Source organism: Periophthalmus magnuspinnatus, chromosome 15 (assembly GCF_009829125.3).
Source record: "Periophthalmus magnuspinnatus isolate fPerMag1 chromosome 15, fPerMag1.2.pri, whole genome shotgun sequence".
Classification (NCBI taxonomy): Eukaryota; Metazoa; Chordata; class Actinopteri; order Gobiiformes; family Gobiidae; genus Periophthalmus; species Periophthalmus magnuspinnatus.
In genome coordinates this window covers 13996518-14017847 of record NC_047140.1, presented here as the reverse complement: position 1 = coordinate 14017847, position 21330 = coordinate 13996518, and the positions used below count along the sequence as shown (strand labels likewise).

Here is a 21330-nt window from a genome sequence, read left to right as displayed (position 1 = left end):
AAATATCAATAAGAACGCTTGAGTTTAGTCACAGATTCCATTGCAAGCCCCATTTTAAGTTTCATGTTTTAGAGATATATTAGACAAACTGTGATCCCAGATAAAGACCCACGTTTAAATATATCACTATGCACTAAATTAGTCCTTTGCAAATATCCGGTCTCATCCGGTCTCATCTAAAAACCTGGTAATTCTTTACTTTAGATCTAACATATGAAATACATGTGTCTTGTATTAGTTTACCAGTTCATATTTCAGCCTTCTCTCATATGTTAATTACTCTGGTTTAAAATGTGAACTTTCAACAGATTTGTATTTTTAAAACACAAACTATAAAAATAGTCATTTCAATGCTTATCAGAAAAACTGCAGTTACATCTTTTTTTTTTTTGCCAAAATCGTTAATCGTAGTCTAGTACTGGTTTGATCCCAGTTTAGACCTGAAATACTTTGTTTGGTCCTGTTCTAGATCTGATTTATTTATAGTTTAGTCCAGGTTTAGTTCCGGGTATAGTCTCAGTTTTCATGTGGCAATTCTAAGTAATAAGTCATATAAATAACATAATGGCCAATTGTCAGTTGTGGATCTGCTAACCCAAATTGTTAGTTAAACCCTGATAGAAACAATGTACATTTGAAATTGAATGTCTGAGCTTGTCCAAAGTGAGGAGGGAATATAGGAAAAAGGAAGAGAGAAAATTGCACCACTTTAGAATAAGCACACCTTAATTAGCCTTAATAAAGCGTTAACAAATACTTAAATAGTAACAACTAGTGTATTAAGAATGATTCAGGCGTAGTAAGTACTTAAAGGGTTAGGGTTTTAAGTAGCTACTAAGTAGTTATTAATCATTCTGAATAAACTCTTTGTTCATGATGAATCAAGCATTTGTTCCTGCTTTATTAAAGTGGGGGTATTTAACTTCTATGGGATATTAACTGCTAACGCATAACATATTTAGAGCACCATGTTACCTTTTACTGTTTTGAAAATGCCGTATTTGCCGAAAAAAACATTAACATGTTTTGCGAGTTTCACTTCGTTTTTGATGTTAGCATACACAAAACACATAGCATCAGGTTTCTGAAGTTATAGTTAGAATTGCTGCAATTTTCCAACATAACTGATAACGCCAATTAGGAAAATATGTTGATGCATGTAGAGTGCATCGATGCATCGTCTTTAGAGCCGAGTTCTTAATTAATGTGGCATATATAATCTGTACAGGCACACTCTGAACATCCGGGCTGTATTTCCACTCATCGTCCAAGAGTTTTCAGCCCAGGAGCTAAAAGTGTGACTGAATATTAAGTAAAACGAGGGCCCCTCCTCGTGTTGTAAAAGTGCAGCCTTCACAGCGCAGCATGTGGCACGCTGCCCACACAATCAGCTCTCGCATAGTCTATAAGGTGCACAGAAACGTGGAATATGCAGGCAATTAGTCGAGTAATTGAAAAAATAACTATTAGATTAATCGATAAGAAAATAATTGTTAGTTGCAGCCCTAGCTGTAGCGCATGGTTTTGTATCCTGCAGTTGTACATTCACAGAAAATTGCTGTGCGGGAGCATGGGTGACATAGGCTCAGGGGCTGAGCACTGGACATGATCTTACAGCTAACCGTAAGGAGGGTTTGAATAGGGCCTGGGAGCGATTATTCAAACATGCAAGGAGGACATACAGGCATGTTTTCCATGAAGGAAAAACGTTATAACATGGTAGAAAGGCCTTTAAGGCTACTTAAGGTGTTTTATTATAAAGAGTTACAAAAAAAATTAAATAAAAGTTGTAAAAGGTAGCCATGATCCCTACAGGTGAACAGTGTCTGTCTGTGTCTCTGTGTCCAATGAAACAGATGCAATAGAAACGCATAGAAACGCATGAACAGAACCGAGTCAAAGGGAATTTAAAAGGGTAGACCTTGTGGAGGCCTGCCGCCAGACGATTCTTCCTATTACAGGCTACAAACATAATAACATGGAGATTAATGTCATTCAGAGCAGTACATTGCATTTGAATCATTGTAAGAAATAGCCAAATTGTGCTGGAAAAAAATGCACTTTTCTTGAATTAAAAAATAAATTAAAATAAATGTAAAATTCATGATCTTTACCTTATCTCTTTGCCGCTAAAGTCCCAATTGTTTTTTGGCAAATTTTCAACTATAAAGCTACAAAATTAAAGCAACTGATCACACATCAACGCATACATTAGTCAAAACATGTGTGTTAAAGGAGCAAAGCAGAAAGGAAGACAGCACCAGAACTGAGAGGAGGGACTGCAGGAAGCGATTTCAATTAATAGTTTAATATTAATTAGTCGCATTAATCTGTTAAGTACCACCTGGTGTTCTCCTTAGATATGTTGTACTTTCTGTGGAATGTTACACGGCAAGGCATAAACTTAACCATCTTGTATTTAATCAGTTACAGGTGTTTAATTGTTGAAAAATACCTCAGAAACATGTATTCTTACGGAGAGTGGGGTTGCCTCTCCTCTAGGAATGGGACAATATACAATAATATCGCTAAAAGTGATCAAAAAGGTCTGTAATTAATCCTTGGTGGCATGTTTTAATAATCGTGATCATCGCACACGATTATAATCGCCTTTAGACTGCCTACCAATCTGCAGAGCCAGCCGAAAAAAAGACGCAGCTCCGAAGGCAAACATTTTTTCATAGTTTGGCCAGGGGTGCGACTTATATCTTTGTTATTTTCACACTGACAATCACACGAGGGCAATCTAGGCTTGTGTACCTGTATGACAGCCAGGCAGCAGAGGAAGTGGCGCTTCATCTAGTTCTGGAGTTGGCAGAGTTGTTCAGAAGCAATACCGAGGATGAAGAATTCAATGGATTTAGTGATATGAAGCCAGCCAGTCTCTAATTTATTGTTATTATTATAACTTGACTTTAAAGAGAAAATGTCTATTCTTGGTATCAGATTTTGTAAAATAAATTTCCCCCAAAAATGCAACTTATAGTCCAGTGCAACTTATATGTTTTTTTCTTCATTATTATGCATTTTTTCGCTGGTGCAACCTATACTCCGGAGCGATGTATAGCGTGGAAAATACGGTAACGTACCATATGAAATAAACTATTGAATGTATTTGTGTTAGTTTGGATTTGTATGAATAATGGCATGTTTTTGTGTCAACTTTGCTATCGCTAGGTTCGCTTCAGCTAAATAGCACTTTGCACAGCTGATGGCTTATTTTGGTCAAAATAATTGTGAGTCTAAATTTTAATATCGTCCCATCCCTACTCTCAACAGATTTGTAATTACTGGTGTCATTTGCTTGTCTCCATAAAGATATAGAAGTATAATGGCACACTGTGGAAAATTTAAGGCAAAGCAATAACACGTCATGGAAACAGGTAGAATAGTGATTTATTAACCAGGATTAAATAAAAGGAGGTGGTTTGGCCCCAATTTATAATCAAAATGTAACCAATTACTTATCACCAATTCTGACCAATTCTGATCCAAAAAATAATGCAAACGTCACCTTTGACAAATTTAAGGTGCATTCACACTTGCTTGTCCTGGTTTGAGCGCAGTTCAATTCTGATCTAGACTTGAGCCCTTTATAAACATACACGTTCAGACTTCAGCCTGCTCAGATATGGAGCACACAGACATGCCCACTTTTCCCACCTAGAGGCGGTACTTTCTGGGCCCTAGTGCTGAGTGCAGGTTGGTCGGTCGGCTGGTATTTATTTCAGCAATATGTCGCACTTCAAAATTTGTTATGGTGATAGGCCTAGCTGTATGTAAAGCTCCAAGCCCTACACTGTGTGCTTTCTTTCAATTTTTGTAATTCATTTAAAATGAGAATTATGTCGAGGACACATGGTGAATATATGCCGTTGAGTTGATAGCTGCCCCGCTGGTACGTCATCATTCCCTGCTCCCCTCAGTCCCACCACAACACATGGACTCACTCCTTTTATGGTCCAGTTTGATCCTGGGTTAGTCCCAATCCTGGTCTGGTCCTGGTCTAATCAGAGTTATCCCCCATTTCAATGTGATCTTTATGCAAGTGTGAATGCACCTTTAAAGAACCAGACACAGTGGAATGGACTGTTTCTAAAAAATGTGATTTGGTAATATTTTAGTAAGTGGTGTGTCAAGAAATAAAGTAGATAGCTCATTTGGGCATTTGTTGTCCTGCAGTTCCTCCTCTGAGCAGATAGGTGGAGTGGAGAGCAGTGCAGAGTGTGTTTTGGAGTCTTACTTTGGTGTTCATGTTTTGGGAAAACTCCAGAATTGTGTCAACTCGGGTCCAGGCGTCTGGGTGCTCTTTCAGGTGAGTCAAAACGTCCTGCGCCATCCTCTGCTGCAAGAAGCAAAGAAAATATAGTTTTAATAAGAAAATATATGTTTACTAAAGTTTTTTCATGTAATAAAGTAAATTAGTCTTGCCCAGCACAGACATATAGTATAAGCAGCTCTCAGGGTCAAAATGAGACCACTGTGTACTGTCTGCATCTAATTAGAAAGTGTTTTATCTTTCACAAATCAGGAAGCGCACTGTTAGCATGCTAGCTGTTGTTAGCATTGGCTTTGGTCTCTGACACTTGTGAAAAGTGCTTATAAACTCATTATGATGAATAATTAGCATGCACGGAATACATGGGGTTAGTGAGGAATAACTTGGCACCACTGCAATTTTTTTTTAATGAACTTGTTTGTTTTTTTTCACTTTTTTAAGACAGTAAAAATCAGGTACTGTAAGTTAGCCAGACAATACCAGCTAATGGAACACATGCGTTCTGTTTACAAACACTGGGAAGATCTATAGTAATTTAGTAAGCACACCTATACAGTACTTACTTTTGCCACCATTTGCCTCCATGCCTGATTTAGAATGTATTTGTTAAACTACATAAGGGTATATCGCCATTCAATATGTGTTATGGCGACAGGCCTGATTGTGAGTGCATGCAGCGCCCCCTACCTGTGGGCCAACGCCATGGTACAGACAGTTGACCACATTATCCAGGAGGTTTATGTCCAGTTTCTGGTTAAAGTCCAGCAGCTGCTGTGCTGCATGGTCTGCTAACATGGTCATCACTGCTGGCATAGAGCTCTGTGAGAGAGAGACAGAGAGATAGAGAGAAATGGAGAGAGAAAAAAGAGAGAGAGAAAGATAGAGTGGAGGGGGTAAAGGGGAAGGAGAGGGGAGAGAGAGGTGTAAGAGGGAAACATGGGGAGAGGGGATGTAAGAAAGGTGGAGAGAGAGAGGCAAGAGGGGAATAGAGAAACAGGGAGGGAGAGGTGAGAGGGGGTGAGAGAAAGAGGGAGGGGGGGTGGAGACAACAGGATGTAGGGAGAGAGAAAGAGTGCAAATAAGAGACAGGGAGAGAGAAGAAGGGGAGACAGAAAAGGAGGAGTGAGAGTGACAGGGGAGGGAGGAAGTCATGTGAAGAGGTTAGAAAGAGTCAAACAGCTGAGGCACAAAACAACATCAACAAAGAAAGCATCAATTAGAAAAACAAAGGCTCCAACTCTGAGGCCGCTGACAATATAAATAATATCCATGTTTTTGTAACAATGTGGGACTGTGCAATCAAATGTAATCACATTTAAGCAAGAAAACACCTGCAATTGAATAATCGCAAGCTTCAAAATGCCATATTGTGTAACATTCCCAAACCCATGACATCTACACACAAACATTTGAATGAAATATAGCATTAACAGGTTTTATACTCATGAACTCCATAAAGACAAAACATTCTTTAAAGTTTTTATAATCTAGACCAGTGGCTCTTAAACGTTTCACACAAAGTACCACCAAAGAAATGATTTGGCTTTCCGAGTCCCACCAGATCTAAACCAGGTCTAAAAGTGGACTACATTACCGTATTTCCACTATAGTTCTAAGAAATTATCCAAAGGAGGAAAAAAATGAACTCTAAAATTAGCCAAACCCACAAACTGAAGAGTTGTCCAAGTACCACCTGAAAGGGCTCGGATACCACAGTTTGAGAAACACTTATCTAGATAATTGTAGGCTGAGATTTTGATTGGATTGAAAAGAATTCTGCAACCCTTGTTTTATTTTTTTTTCTGACTATATTAAATCTGCTGTATTGACTGCAGAAGTCTGGCAGCTCATTTGACCTTGGCTTGACTCACTGTGTTTTAACCATTGCTCACAGTAGCTGTAATATTTGAAGGAGGCGACTCAGTTTAGTCAAATATTATTATGAATTATAATTTAGGATTACTGGTGAATAGGAACTTGTCTTCAGTCTTGTTTTGTAAATCTTTTGAATAAAGCAAAAATAAATAAACATTGAAGAGGGACCAAGGTCGAGTGGATCAAAGCAAAATAAAAAGGAGTTCTCAGAAGGGTGATTTTGGGTGACTTGTGTCTGCAAATTTCAAAATTACATCGAAATCCAAATTTGAGTTGACACAATTATCAAATCGCATAGGCTCCAATTATTTAGGTTCTCAAAAGTCCTCAGCAAAGAACTAAATATCCTGTCTTTTTTATAGATACATCTTGTTGTACGTGCAGTTTATACTTCTACAAACATGTTCTGAAATGCATGGGATTCTTATATTAGTTTAGCAGTTCAGATTTCAGTCTTCAGGAGTCTAGGAGTTAATGCTCCTGGAGTTGTTTACAATGTGTACTCTGCAATATATGTATTCAAATTGAATCACAATTACATTATTTTCCTAAATTGTTCCATCCTAAACCTGCAAAAAATGAAGTGTCAGGGAGTTTAAAACTATCACTTACAAAAGTGATGATATAGGCTGAAATGCTAGTGTTCATTTGTTAACATGTTATATAATGTTCTCCTTCAGTGAAGTCTGATCATGCCGAGACTTGACTGGTCCACGTTCTGATCACTGACATGAGAAACGCTGCTTGCAAATCTTTAACTATGATTCCACAGTGTCTCAGATGGTGATATAGATACATCTACGTACATGTACAGTATACTACAATCTCTTGACACAATCATTTCAACTTTAGACATCCACAGCCCAGTTTTACTTCTAACACACCTCAATGGAATCAGATTTTGTAAAGAGCCCTAATCAGTAAAGTGATCAAATAAAAGCTTTTATTATTTTTCCTTTAAGAACAAAGTATCGGCCTATGCGAGAGAATTAAGGCTGACAGCCGATATTCTAAAAAGTGCAAATATTGGCCAACCAATCAGTTTATCTCTAATTTAGTGCCATAATTACAGCTGTAATCCAAATTAACATTTAAATATGCATGATGTAACCTTTCAGGGGGAGGGTCTGCCACTGGGGTCGTCTTCACGGATGTGTATGTCTTTGCCAAGAATGTTCCACAGTATAAGCATTAAAGGCTAAGATACAAGTTAGATCTTTAAAAAATATATATATATGCAAGAAAGATCAATTTAATGCCATACAGTGGATTTTTTTTAATGCTGCTGCAACTAAAAGCTGTAAACATTGATTTTAACAATTAAAAAAAAATGAAACCATTACTTTACATTTGACCTTTGCAGCTATAAAGAATTACATGGATGACTAACAATCTAATGTACAGTGACATGCTGTGAGTGTCATCGATGTAATATCCACCCATCATGAAGTCAAAAGTCAAAAACATAGAGCTTTAATCAAGTCAAAACAGAAAATAACCAACACTACAGGTATGGGCCTAAAAATCAATCACTCCCACTACACAATCAGCCCGCTCGCCCTCAGCTGTACCTGCACTTTTGATTGAGAAACCCAGAGTTGGTTAATTCCCAAAAGTGGGTTAACATCTTTCAACAGAAGTTAATTTGAGCTTACTTTACTCTTTCAAAATGTATTTCCCAACAGCCATGTGACTACAAGAGCTGTCGGTCATGTTATGGTAAAGGGACATGTAAAAAAAGTATTATACCAAAAAATACAAGAAGACTATGTCACTTTATCTCATCTTACAGCTGTACAATGTACTGAGAAAATAGGCAATATCTGTTAAACATTAAATAGGTATTTGTGTCCAGTGCAACTAAATATTAAACCAGGTCTGTGCTACAGTAAGAGACTTTTCTTATTAGAGAGCTGCTATGCCAATTTCTCATGACTATAATTTACTACTATGTTTATTGTTTATTTTCAGACTGAACAAACTGTGTAAATAGTGTCTTAAAGTGTCGCTTTGGACACTCAGTCACTTTACATATGCACATTTCTTCATTCACATACTCATGGTGGTAAGCCACTTCTGTAGCCACAGCTGCCCAGAGGCTCACAGACAGTGATGTGTAGGCCTGTCATAGTAATTACTATATTGACTTCTCGTTCAATATATGAAAGCTGGAACAATATATTTTGAGGCTCAATATTTAGTGTGGGTATTTTTTCTTAGCAAAATTGGGGAGATTTTTGTTATTTTTGTTGTAATATGATAAGATTTGAGCTGTTGAATAAGTCACTTCTATGGCTAATTATTCAATCGGCTATTTTTTTTGCTGCAGCTCAGGCAGTAGAAAATGTTTTATTGGAATTATCTTGCTTTAATTTAATGGTATCAGTGGCATAAAATGGTATCAATATTATCATTTATCACAATACATTTCTATAGCAATATATCGTGCTTCAGAATTTGTTATCGTGACAGGCCTAGTGATGGGGCTCTGCCCTGCACCGACAGCCACATTCATACATGGGCAAGTTGGACGTCTTACCAAAGGATAAAAGAATATACACTGGTAAGAGCGGGACTGTCAAAAAACAACTTGAATTTAATTGTACCAATGTGTCAATTATTACTTTTGCAATGGAGTAAATATAATAGTGTATTTGTTGTCAAGTAACCAAATTATTAACTAGCGCTTTAATTTAGGAAATGTATTGACTAGTGTAGTTTTGTTACAATGAAAAAGCCTGCCGTTTGATGACAAAACTCTTTTTAGACAGAAAAATCACATTTGGATATTTTTTCCAAATCGTTCAGCCTTAGTATCTGGGGATGGACACTTTGTTTTGACCACATTAGAGCTGCATGGTTAATGGCAATCAAATCAAAATAGCCATTTAAATGGACGCAATCAGCAAATCGCAAAGGCTGCAGTTTCTGAAGTACCAGAATTTCCTCCACAAAACAAGATCTCTGCATAAAAACTGCTAACTCTGTAGTTTAGATCTGTACAAACATGTTCTGAAATGTGATTCTTGTGTTTATTTGTCAGTTGAGATTTCAGTCTTTTTGTCAATTCTGGACATGTTTAGGATGTGAACTTGGAACAGAATTGTTTAAAATGTAAATCACAAATCTAACCCTAATCACAATGCTTGTCAGAAAAAAAATAAAAAAAAATTGTTATTTTTCCCAGATCGTTCAGTCCTACATCTAGGCAGTGTTGTCACCATAATAATATTTCAAACATGATTTCGATACTAAGGAATAGACTCAATACTTTTTATTTAGACAAAAGAATGTGATTTTCCAAGTCTACTCAGTCCCGCTGTCATCCAAGTAGGCTCCATGGGCACATACTAGTCTATGTGTCTTATACTTGTTCTGACACAGCTCAAGATCATTCTACAGCTATTCAGGAATGGTTCAGATCTGTCCTGTGAATGTGACTTTTTTTAGTATCAATACTTGCCCAAATGAGTATATCTAGTTTCGATACTAGTTTCGATTAGTAACAGATTTTTGATACCTTTGACAACCGTACATCTGGATATCGATACTTTTAACCACATAAATAAAGTTGTGTATGCGTCTCCCTGTTGATGGGAGTAAACTGTGGTCTCTCTCACACTTTAAACCTGACCACAAAAGCCTCTGAGGGATGAGTGCTTTGAACAGATGAATAATGCACACGTGTGTAGAGAACAGCCGTGTTGACAGTGCCGCTTTACATGAGATGAACCGATACAGGAGCCCCTCATCAAAACTACTCATGCTCGTTATACAGAGGACGGGGTTTGGGCCGCTGCTCAACCAATCAGTGGAAGATGCGTAGAGGGCAGGTAAATAAGGTTAGGTACCAGTTCTTCATTCAGTACAAGTTACCAGGGTTGAAAGAAAAATCACAAATCAAATCTAAAGAGCAATATCAATGTTGCACTAATTTACTTTCCATTCTGCATAAAACACTGCTAACTCTGTGGTTTGAGGCCCCACAAAATGTTCTGCAATGCATTCTTGTTTAAGTTTAGCAGTGGAGTGGATACAAATTCATAATTGCATACCAGTTACTAGAGCAAAGAGATTAATCGCAACCAACTTAAAATTGCACTCTGAATATTGAGCTCACACTACAAACAATCAAGACTCCAACTATTCACATAACATAATTACATCTGCAAACGACTAAAAATATCCCGTTTTATTCTGTGTAGTTTATACCTCTGCAAAACTGTTGGGAAAAGCATGGGATTCTTGTATTAATTTAGCAGTTGAAGTTTCTTAAAATAAATGTTTGTCCTGGAAAAGTTTAGTGGAAATGTGCATTGTGGAGACAAAACATATATTGCTCTCCCTGGCACTATCCAAACCCTCCTTATGGTTAGCTGTAAGATTTGTCCAATGCTCAGTCCACAATACTACATCACTCATGCTCATGATGATTCTCCATAAATATACAAAAAACATGATACAAAACAATGCACAGCAACTTAACAAACCTGATGCAATATGCAGTAGTTTCATTAGCAGGATGCGTTAGCAGTTAATACCCCATATAAGCACCCCCTCTTTAATATTTATCTAAAATTGTTTGGCTCTACTAGTTTCCTTTTGACAACTGTTCAGAGGAAACTGAATATTCAATCAATAACAACGTATTTCTTTGAGCACAATTATAGACTGCTAATAAAAGCAGTTTTGTCTCAGGCATAAAAGCTTGGCATGAGAAAAATACAATAAAAAATATAATCATAAATGTTATGAAGGACAGCTGCATCATAAAAAAAGAAAAAAAACACTTTTATTGAAAACAATCACAACTCTAAAAAAACAAGAATAACCTGAAAAGTCTCTCCTAGTCAACTGAACTACCCAACTTTTAAAAAAAATGACTCTTTCAGCTTTAAGCAATGTTATAATGTTGTTAGCTTGTCAAAAACATACCTGGAGTTGTGTTTTGTTTCATTTACACATGTTTGAGTAATCCTTTATAATTATTCTGTCTGTTCAAAATGCTCTGTTCCACCTTCTGATGTTATGTATTTGTAGTTTTCAAGTTAACAGCTACCTTTTACATTCAGTTCAGTAGAGGTTGGCTATTCTTCAGGGCTGATTCAAATGATTCTAGTGAAGCTGTATGGAGTTTAAAACACAGTGGAGCACTTCCTGTATTACCATGACATCACAAGGTGGAACAGAGTGTTTTCTGTTAGAAAGAAGAACTCTGCCTAAATATGCAAGATTTGTGTGTTTAACATGTGTGGATGAAACAAAACACAACTCCAGGTTAGGGCTGGGCAATTAATCCAATTCATTTGATTAATTTGCATTTTTAATCAACGAGATTTTGAAAAATTGCAAAATAGTGAAATTGAGGACCATTTCAGTTCACTCCTAACTTTTGTACTGGCAACACAGGTTATTGTGCAATTAAACAAATTACATTAAAAAAAATGACTCATCTCATTCTAATTTAAACATTTAAAATTATATTACATATCTATACAAATGTAACTGGAGGCAGTTTACAATTACTACAATAGTAGGATATGATAAAGAAAATGTAAAGAGCTTTGTTTTTGATGAGGAAAGAACATTATAACATAGCATAATATAGGCTCTTTAATCTTTTATCATTCCTTGATTAGTAGAGGGAATGATAAGTGACATATTTACTTCAAAAATACTATTCAACAGAATGATTCACTAAAGACATGTGCTACTATAGTCTCACATGGGGTATATGGTGAGTAAATAGTATAGCATTTGTTTGGAATAGGCTGAATTTTCTTGAACTTGTAATACATTAAGGATTAAAAAGAGAGGAAAAAGTAGAAAAGAAAAGTCTGTTCTAAAACCCTGATATATTTGACATTACCAGTCGTGATCCAAAACAGTGCGTATCTCTTTAACTCCCTCTAGCACGCTTTTGGAGGCGTCGCACTCGCAAACAGTTGACATGTGCTCCTTCATTGGCGACTCCTACCACTCCCACCAACAATCTCAAAGCAACGAGGACCTCAGCAGCTATTTTAAAGCGATTTGCGTGGGTTTTAGGGGTATAAATCCACTAAAAGTTACTCAGATGCTACAAGGATAAGCCTGAGTTACTACTTTTGCGATGACAGATGCTATTTTAGCTAAAACAACAACCTAGCAACATCAATACCACACATAAACTAGCCACAAAGATGCGGTTAAGGTATGGTGCAAAATGCAAGATTAAACGTGCACTTTTACACGTTTAATCAAGCAAACAGAAGGTTTAATTCTTATGTTAGCAGTAGTTGGCTTGCAAAAGTTACAACACTTTCAATTGACAGTTTTTCTAATCCTTGAAAAGTAATCAACAGAAGCTAGCAATTAGCCAATTCAAGATAGCCCAATGATTTCTGCAAGTTTTACTAAAGGAAGCATGATGTGGGTAAGTTAAATTATACGTAAAATGCGTCTCATTTGTAACAGGAAATTGGCAGAGAAATAATAACAGTGATGACAGCATGGCACGGTGCACGGGGCCAGTCCTGTACCCACCTAAAGTCCACGGCTCTGACAGAAAAGAGCGGATCCCGCGGGGAAAGTCCACGCACCGTGACCGGGAGAGGAAAAGAGTTGATCAGACAAAATTATTCCTATTTTGCAGCGTTGGTTGTGTCTGAGTCCAGCTCCAAGTCTGAGGGATGTCTGCAGTTTATGGATCCCCAAACTGCTATTACGGTCGGAATTTGTCCCTGCGATACATTTTCCAAATCAAAGTAAGTGTAATTTTTATGTTTAAATGTGTTTTTTCAGCGGGGCGGTGCGGAGGCTGCGCTGCGCTCTCTCCTCTGAAGCTCTCACTCTTAACCGGTTGAAACCGGTTCAGACTGGGAGATTCCATCTCGGTTTAGTTTTCCGCCGATGGCGCCGCGGAAAGTTTGGACCGAAGCGCCGCCCCCCGAGTCTCCTGATAGGTCGAGCCGAGAGCGGGGACTCCTCATCTGTGTCCTGATTGGTCCAAACACCCGTCAGTCATTTTCAATTCGCTCAAGCGCCCACGCGACTCCTCCGCCCGTAGAGAAAGAGAGGGCAGACTCTGCTCTCGCAGAATGGACTCGGCTTATCAGAGCAGAATAGTATTGCATGCTTTAATTATATCAGTACGAGTTAAACTACGCCTTATCACTGTCCAACACAGCGCATTTAAAGCACAGTGCGTTTCTTTGCAAAACAAACGCGAAAACGGCGGTTTGAAGCACTTTAGTTTAGCGGCTCTCAGACTTTATAAATAGCACTTCTCCGTAAAGGACATGGGCTGATATGCGCAGGTATCTTGCCTATTTGAGCGCTGTGGACCATTCATTTGCCTGTTACTTGTAAGCTGGTAATTTTCCACCAGCCACGAGTGGGAGTGGTTACTCGGTCATGTACGCACGAGGTTAGGGAAAGCGACCCGCGCTGCAAGATTTGGTTTCAGCGGTATCAAAGTGGACCATGGACTTTATAAATATGAAGTGACACCATCAGCAGCTCGGGGACGTTTGTGTGCATTTATCTGAATTAGGAAAGCGGGGCGCGCGCGTGGAGAGGGCTCGAGCGGTGAAGTGAGGATGCGAGCATGACAGCGTTTTTTCTGCTCCCTCTGCGTCACGTGGGCCAGAGCGCAGGACTTGATGGAAAAATACTGGATTTGGTGTGTAGTATAGAGAGTGGAGACAGTACACAAGCCACTAAAGTCACGCAGAATGATTTGGAGAAGGGCGTTTGAAACCTACCCAGCAACAGCACGCCCGTTTTCATCTAATCTGAAGAGTTATTTACATTTTTTGGAGATTTGAGATTTAAAATTAGACCTAAAACTGAACTGAAGCGTGCAATAATTATAATTTCACTATATGCATTTCTGGATCTGACCTTTTCTCACTCTTAAATCATGTAGAACAAATTGTATGTCTAAACTAAAATATAAAATGACAAATTCATGAAATCAGTTTTTATTCTATTATTATGGGCACTTGACTATTTTAATGTGCGGTATCTCAGTTAAGGAGACTAGAAATATGCAAAAAATATACTTATAATAATAATAATTAACTTGTGTAATAAAGGCTTTATGAAACATCAATTGTAAACTTAATTCTGATCTTTTACAATTTGAAAAGAAAATGTCTGTCATTCTTTCATTTTGTTTTAGTACATATTCTTGTCTAGCCATTCAGATACAAGTAAGATAATATATTTCAATGTACTTGGGGGTAGGAGATAGAAATGTCAAATTCAATGTCAAGCTGACCATGGAGACTTACATTTTAAGTTGTATTTGCTATATTTAGAATATTAGAATACTGGCTAAAAATCATGCTCTCATTTAACAGAAATTGTTTAGTAACCATAAGGCCTATAAATATTACAAATTACATTGATCTTTTCCGTTTATTTTGGTGATATAGCATTATAACGTGTTTAAAAACTGTTTACAATATCCAGGTTTATGTGACTCAAACTCATGCTCTTATAAGCCTTCTGATCTGTTGTACTTGCATTTCAATAACGACTATGAAATTCTTCTATAAAAACATTTTTCAGTTTTAAGGACATTATATACCTGATTATGTATTATTTGTGTCTGTTTATGCTCCTAATATAAGTTTGTAAACATTATTTTTTGGATTTAAGAATAAAATACATTTGCAATCATCCCTGAAAAAATATATTGGAGACATTTATTGTGAGGGTGGGTTAAAGTCAATGCCGAGTTGACTGGCCCCATAGATATACATGTATTTAATAGCAACCTTTATGTCAATATGTGATTGCCCAAACTCAAAGGTTGGAGGTTTGATCTCAGGTCAGATCAGAGCATATTTATTGTGTCCGTGGGCAAGACCCTTCATGAATGTGACTGATGTTTGTCATAGGGGTCATAGGTTCAGATTAGCAGCCATTTCTGTTTCAGCCCAGGGACAATAAAGAGGAAAAAATATTCCAAAAATTGTGTGAGATAAATTCGTTCAAATAGATATTTCTTGTGGCACCATCAAGTGACATCAAGCCTGTGGTTACCAGACTTGCCTAAAGAAAATAAATATAATAAATAATTGCATAAAGCAAAAATCTGTCAAAAGTTTAGACACACCACCATTCAGTCTTTATTTATTTTCTTTGTTTACTACTCTCCCTTTTAGTTGTATACAGAAGACATCCAATATATGATGCAAGATATATGGAATTATGTAGCAAAGAAAAATAACTAAAGTAAATAGTTTTTCATATTTTATATTCAAATTCTCCAAAATTGTTTTGATGCTTTTAGTGAGAATCTACAATGTAAATAATCATGAAAAATGTCTCCAAACTTTTGACTGGTTGTGTAAATCAAAATCAAAACAGAATGTGCATCCCAAGTTCATACATATCCATGTTTATGTTACAGTTGATTGCGAGTGTCCTTGCTCAGTCCAGACAGAGGCTTACACATCCATTACCATGTTATTAACCAACACAATCCTATTATTGCCATGACTCACCTGCACCAGAGGGGCCAAGTACTCCAGGTATGTGCTCAGGTATGTACTCGAGTAAAAGCATTTCAGAAAATGGAATGTCTTACATAGTACAAGTTATACTTCCATTACTAGTACTGTTACTACTGTTACTTCTGTTACTTCTACTACTTCTACTACCGGTGCTGCTGCTAATGCTATGACCATATCTATTTTACTATAGCAACAACTCATACTGTTACTACCATGAAATGTATAATACAATATAATACTTTTTCCTCATGCAAATCAATTTACACAAACAGAAATTGCAGAACACTTAAACAGTGTCAGAATTCTGTGGTGGAGTTTGCTGTTTAACTCTCACTTTGCAGATTTGTTGACCTGGTTTATGGTAAATATCTCTAATCCACATGAAACAAAAACTGGCACAAAGTTCAATGTCTTCTTTGTCAGTAAATAAACACAAGTGAAATTATTATTTTCGTGAGATTATTCAAGTTCAAAGACGTGATCATTGTCAGTTGCCAAATGACTTTAGGCAGTAAGATTAATATGGTAATTTTGTGGAGCCAATCCCAAACAAGTAATGATAAGGTTCAGCATTTGCCGATCATACCTTTTGATATTTCTTTAATTAATATAAGTGAACAGTAACAATGAACCTCCCATAGAGTTATATCCATGGGTTTCAGAATGATGATAAATCTAGGAACATTGCCATAACAAAATATCTCAACATATAAATCAAAAAAGGAATGGTAGATAATATTGTCATGTACATTTGAGCTATACTGTGAGAGCCTTATGCCCTGAAGCAAGTTATTGTTTAGATTAAATATTGTATTGATTATAATAATGCATTTAATAATAATAAATATACAACAAAATATTTTCCAAAATATATGCCACGCCCTTATTCTTTAAAAATCTTGTTTCTGTGTTTTTAGCTTTGGGGAGAACTCCACTAAAGACAAACTGGTCGACCCACTTCAAGTAAAAAACAGTACTACTACTACTTCAGTAATATATTGTAGAGTGTAACAGTACTCTTGCTGCTTGAGTAAATGTTGGGGTTACTCTTCCCACTGTGAGTAAGTCTACATTTATTTTTTTTGCATTTGAAAATACCAGATTTTTTGGCAGTTTTCAATATTTTTTGGAAACCTGGTATTAACTTTAAATTATAAATCAGTTGTTAGGTCTAGACAACTACTCTTACTAAAGTAGAAGTTTCCCCAAATTATTTTTCACTCTTGAGTAATTTCTTGGATGACTACTGTGTATTTCTACTTGAGTAATATTAGTTTGAAGTAACTGCACTCTTACTAAGTACAACAAATATTCCCCACTAGTGCAAAGAAAAATTAAACTAAATATCAAGCCCTAAATACCAAGTTAATTTGACATTCATTGAAAAAATTGAAGTTGACAGACAAAGTTGTTGACCAATTACCAACAACTTATACTGCCCCTTCAGTGAGTGCAAGGGCAGGTCCAGTCTAGCCTCTAGACTCCAGTCCGGTTTAGTCTGGTCCAGAGCTTAGACCAGTTAGATCCCGTTTCGTCCAGTTCTTAAAGCAGAGACACATTTACATACATTATACTGACGGACCGCCCCATGTACTTATGCACTGCTACAGAGACAGGAGGAGTCGAGGAATACAAGACACAAGACAACACAGAAAGTTTGGTTAGCTACTATTATGTTTAAGGTTTGGTTTAGTCCTGTACAAACTGGACAAAAGCATAAACTATGAAATGTGAATATTATGGAGACATAGTAGTAGTAGTTGTAGTAGTTGTAGTAGTTGTAGTAATAGTAGTAGTAGCTGTAGTAGCTCTAAATACTACTACTATGACACAAGACAATAAGTGTTTTAGTCCTGGTTTAGATCTGGTTTAATCCTGGTTCAGACCCGGTGCAGGGACGGACAAAGGCAGCATAGAATAAAATGAATACAGTATTGTGGAGACATTGCATTAGTAGTAGTAGCAATAGAGGGAGGAGGAGCTTTAAATACAAGACGTAAGACAACAAATTCTTTAGTCTTGGTGTAGTCCTGTTTTAGATCCGGTTTAATCCTGATTTTAATCTGTTACAAACTGGACAAACACTGCAGCGAATGTTGTAGTAGTCATAGTAGTAGTAGTAGTTCAGTTGATTTTTACACTTTGTGGCCTATCCTTTGAAAATATAAGATATTGTTCATAATTTAATATTTTATCCTTCTATTTAATAAATCACAAATCAGGTGTTACACCTAGACATTTACTCTTAAAATTACTCTTACTTGAGTAGCAGTTTTTCCAAATACAATTTTTTACCTATGCTTGGAGAATTTCTTTCATCTCTTGTACTTCTACTAACAGTACTTTTGCTTGAGTACAATATTTGTCTACTCTACCCACCTCTGATGTATCTACTAAAATGGAGCAAAAATTGGCAATTACATGTCCACATTAGTCAGATTAGACAGTCTGATATACCTTAGATAAGTTAATTATTTTAAAATTTAAATCATAGTGCTTTATTTTATATTATTACCATGTGACCTTATATCTGTGTAATCCCTCAGTGGTCCAGGTAGGTTCCATAGTGGTCCATGGGTGTATACCAGTCTATGTGTCTTATACTTGTTCTGATACATCTCAAGATCATTCTAAAACTATTCAAGAAATGTTCTTTTCTGTCTTGTGAATGTGACTTTTTTGCATTGATGCTTGTTCTAATGAGTATCTAGTTTCGAGACTAGTTTTAGTGTCATTAATATCTCATTTACAATACTTTTGACAACCCTACTATAAGGTCATCTAGCCTGTTTTATAAGGAAAACAACTGTGTCCACTAGATGGAGCTGTATTACACACAGAAATTTACTATCAAAACAACCCAAAGATAACATGTGGTTTTGATCATATCCGTTATTTTTTTTTTACTCTAGAACAACACTTTGACAGTCTCATGTGCAGAGGAGCCAAGGACTTCTGTAAACCACATGTCCAAACTCGCTCAAACTGGCCACAGATCAAATGTAGGTCAAACATTTATAAAAAACAAAACTGCATAGTAGAGATTGCTTCATTCAAAACCAGATATAAACAGAAAACAGCGCCGCCACGTGTCATTGCAGCGTTAAACAGAATACATATGTGGTCAGGCAGCGTCCTCTGTTGGAGAAAATGTGTAATTCATTGTGTTTGTATAGTAGAGCTTCCAATAGAGTGAGCATGAGTTAGGTCTGTCATAAATACACATTTTGAAGTAATTAATTGTTAAGTAGAAAATATGTTGTTATTGGGTCTAGTCACTAATAGAAATGAGCAGATTCAGCATTTGTGCATTTACCTTTTGGCTGTCATGGCAAAATACAACATACTCGATTGATGTCTAAAATCTGAAACCCACCACATTCCACTCTGCCATGAAATATTCAAAAGGTAAATGCACAAATGTTGAGCTGATCATTATGATTAAATAGACTGTATAACTCACTGTATTATAACAAAAATCTGCATTTTAACAATATTAATTTTAGCTGACCCCATTTGTATTAAATTTTATTGTCCAATAGAATATGTGATGTCATCTGAAACCCTGCAACTGTTAATAAATAACAGTGAAACACTTTTGTTGTTAGTTAGCATGTATAATAAACCATATATTTTTACTTTCAATATTCAGCACAAATAAATGTAGTTCTACAAAAAATAGTTAATTTGTCCCACTAGTACAAAAACATTTAAATATTGAGCCCAAAAAATACCATTTTGACTATAGTTTAACCCTGTAATTTTTTGTAAGGTAAGGTATATTTTATTGATGATTTGTGGCAGGAATTCAATCTCTGTATTTGACCCATTCTTCTACCAGTGCTACTGGGTTAAACCTGCAGTGGGACCCATCTCCAGATCTTGACCTAGTTGTGGTCAGGACTACCTTAGCTGCAGAATTTAACCTTTTGTCCATGTTTTGGTTTGATGGGAGAAACTTTACTTTTTGAGTGTCCACTAGATGGAGATGCTGCACTCCAAACAAGACAGAATTGTGCGTAAACAGTGAGGCAGTGCAGGTCCAAATAGTAAAATGAAATATTATTTTTGTAACTTATTTTTTATACCACTACATTTCCCCAAATAAACCTTTTTTTTTTTTTTTTTTTTATTATTATTCACTCACTTAAAGATTGTATATTATGCATGCTTTAAGCCATGTTATAATGTTGTCACAAATCCAAAATATACCTGGAGTTGTTTTTTGTTTCATTCACACATGTTTCAGTAACCCTTTATTATTAGTCTGTCTACATCTCCAAAGCTCAAAATGCTCTATTCCACCTTGTGATGTCATGAAGTGGTAGCTTTCAAGTTATCAGCCCCTTTTACCTTTTGTTTAGTAAAGATTGGCAGTTCAAGATCTGAAATCATCCAAATGATTCTAGTGAAACTGTATATGGAGTTTAAAAACTACCAGCTTAGTTTGATTTCATTTGAATAATTTATAAATCTGTTATTGTTGCCATAGATGCCATGAGACAGACTGAGTAAGAAGAGGTTGCTTCGCCATTACATACTGACATGGACAAGATGGTGAAGCAAGCGACTGGAGCAAGCAGCTTATGAAACTACAGGTACAGTGACAAGGTTGGAAGGAATCTCCTCTGCAAAGAACAGAATATCCTGTCTTTATATAGAAAATCTTGTACCTGCAGTTTAGACCGCTTTAAACATATTTTGAAATGCGTGGGATTTTTCATTAGTTTATGAGTTCGTATTTCAAAGTTATGTGATAGTTATGTCATATAAATTACATATTTAATAACACTAGATCAGGCATAATTATATTGGGCAGATAAAATGGAAAATAGGCAGCTGATGTTTGTACTTTAGTAAGTACTTACATGTGTACTTTGATTGCTTGAGTCATTTGAGGTAAACGATCTAAACTTACATAAGGGTGAAGGGAAGTTACTCACTCAATGAGCTGTTTTTCTACAAAGTTTACACCAGTGTCTTTTCACCATTTCCCAGATATTTGACTAAAAGGTGAAAGAGGGATTAGGAGGAGGAGGGGAGTGAGAAGGAGAAAGAGAGAGACAGAGAGAGAGATTAGAAGGAGAAAGGGAAAGAGAAGCTTAGGAAGAGAGAGGGAGAAAGAGAGAGAAAAGGTAGTGGAGAGTGATAGGAGAGAGAAAGGGTGAGAGAGAATGGAGGGAAGGAGAGGGAGAGGGAAAGGAAGAGAGAGAAAGATAAGAGGGACAGAGAGAGAGGCTGATAGAGAGAGAGCGATAGGACAGGAGAAAGAGAGAGAAAGATAAGAGGGACAGACAGAGAGAGAGAGAGAGAGCGTGCGATAGGACAGGAGAAAGAGAGAAAGAAAGTGAGACGGGAGAAGAGTGAAGGAAAGAGGAGGGGATAAAGTTCAAAGAGGGAGAAAGGGAGAGAGGATAGAGAGAAAGTGGGCAAGTGAGAGCAGAGAGAGACAGCTTGGGTGGAGAGAAAGAGGAGAGTAAAAGAGCAAAAGAACTGACAGAGGGGAGGGTAGAAATTTCAAAGTTGGAGAGGAAAAGATGGAGAGGAGAGAGGGTGAGAAATAGGAGGGACAGAGTAGAGACAGAAAGGAAGAGAAAGGGGTGAGAGAGTGGAGAGTAAAGAGAGAGCGAAAGAAAGGAGCAGATAGAGAGAGGGGTGAGTGGGAGAGAG

At 36.8% G+C, this 21330-nt stretch overlaps 1 protein-coding gene across 2 annotated transcripts in view; it reads right to left on the bottom strand.

Annotated features, from left to right (window-relative positions):
- Positions 1-13025, bottom strand: part of xpo1b (exportin 1 (CRM1 homolog, yeast) b) — a 53777-nt gene extending 40752 nt beyond the window's left edge. The window contains exons 1-3 of one of the 2 annotated variants that reach the window (XM_033979388.2): positions 12680-13025; positions 4967-5098; positions 4244-4345 (exon numbers count right to left, since the gene is read on the bottom strand). In XM_033979388.2, coding sequence (XP_033835279.1) covers positions 4244-4345; positions 4967-5092 — 228 coding nt within the window. In that variant the 5' untranslated portion in view covers positions 5093-5098; positions 12680-13025. Of the gene's footprint in view, positions 1-1921; positions 2150-4243; positions 4346-4966; positions 5099-12679 lie in introns of those variants that run through there. The other variant, XM_055227336.1, reaches the window with a different exon arrangement.
- Positions 13026-21330: the final 8305 nt, after the last annotated feature.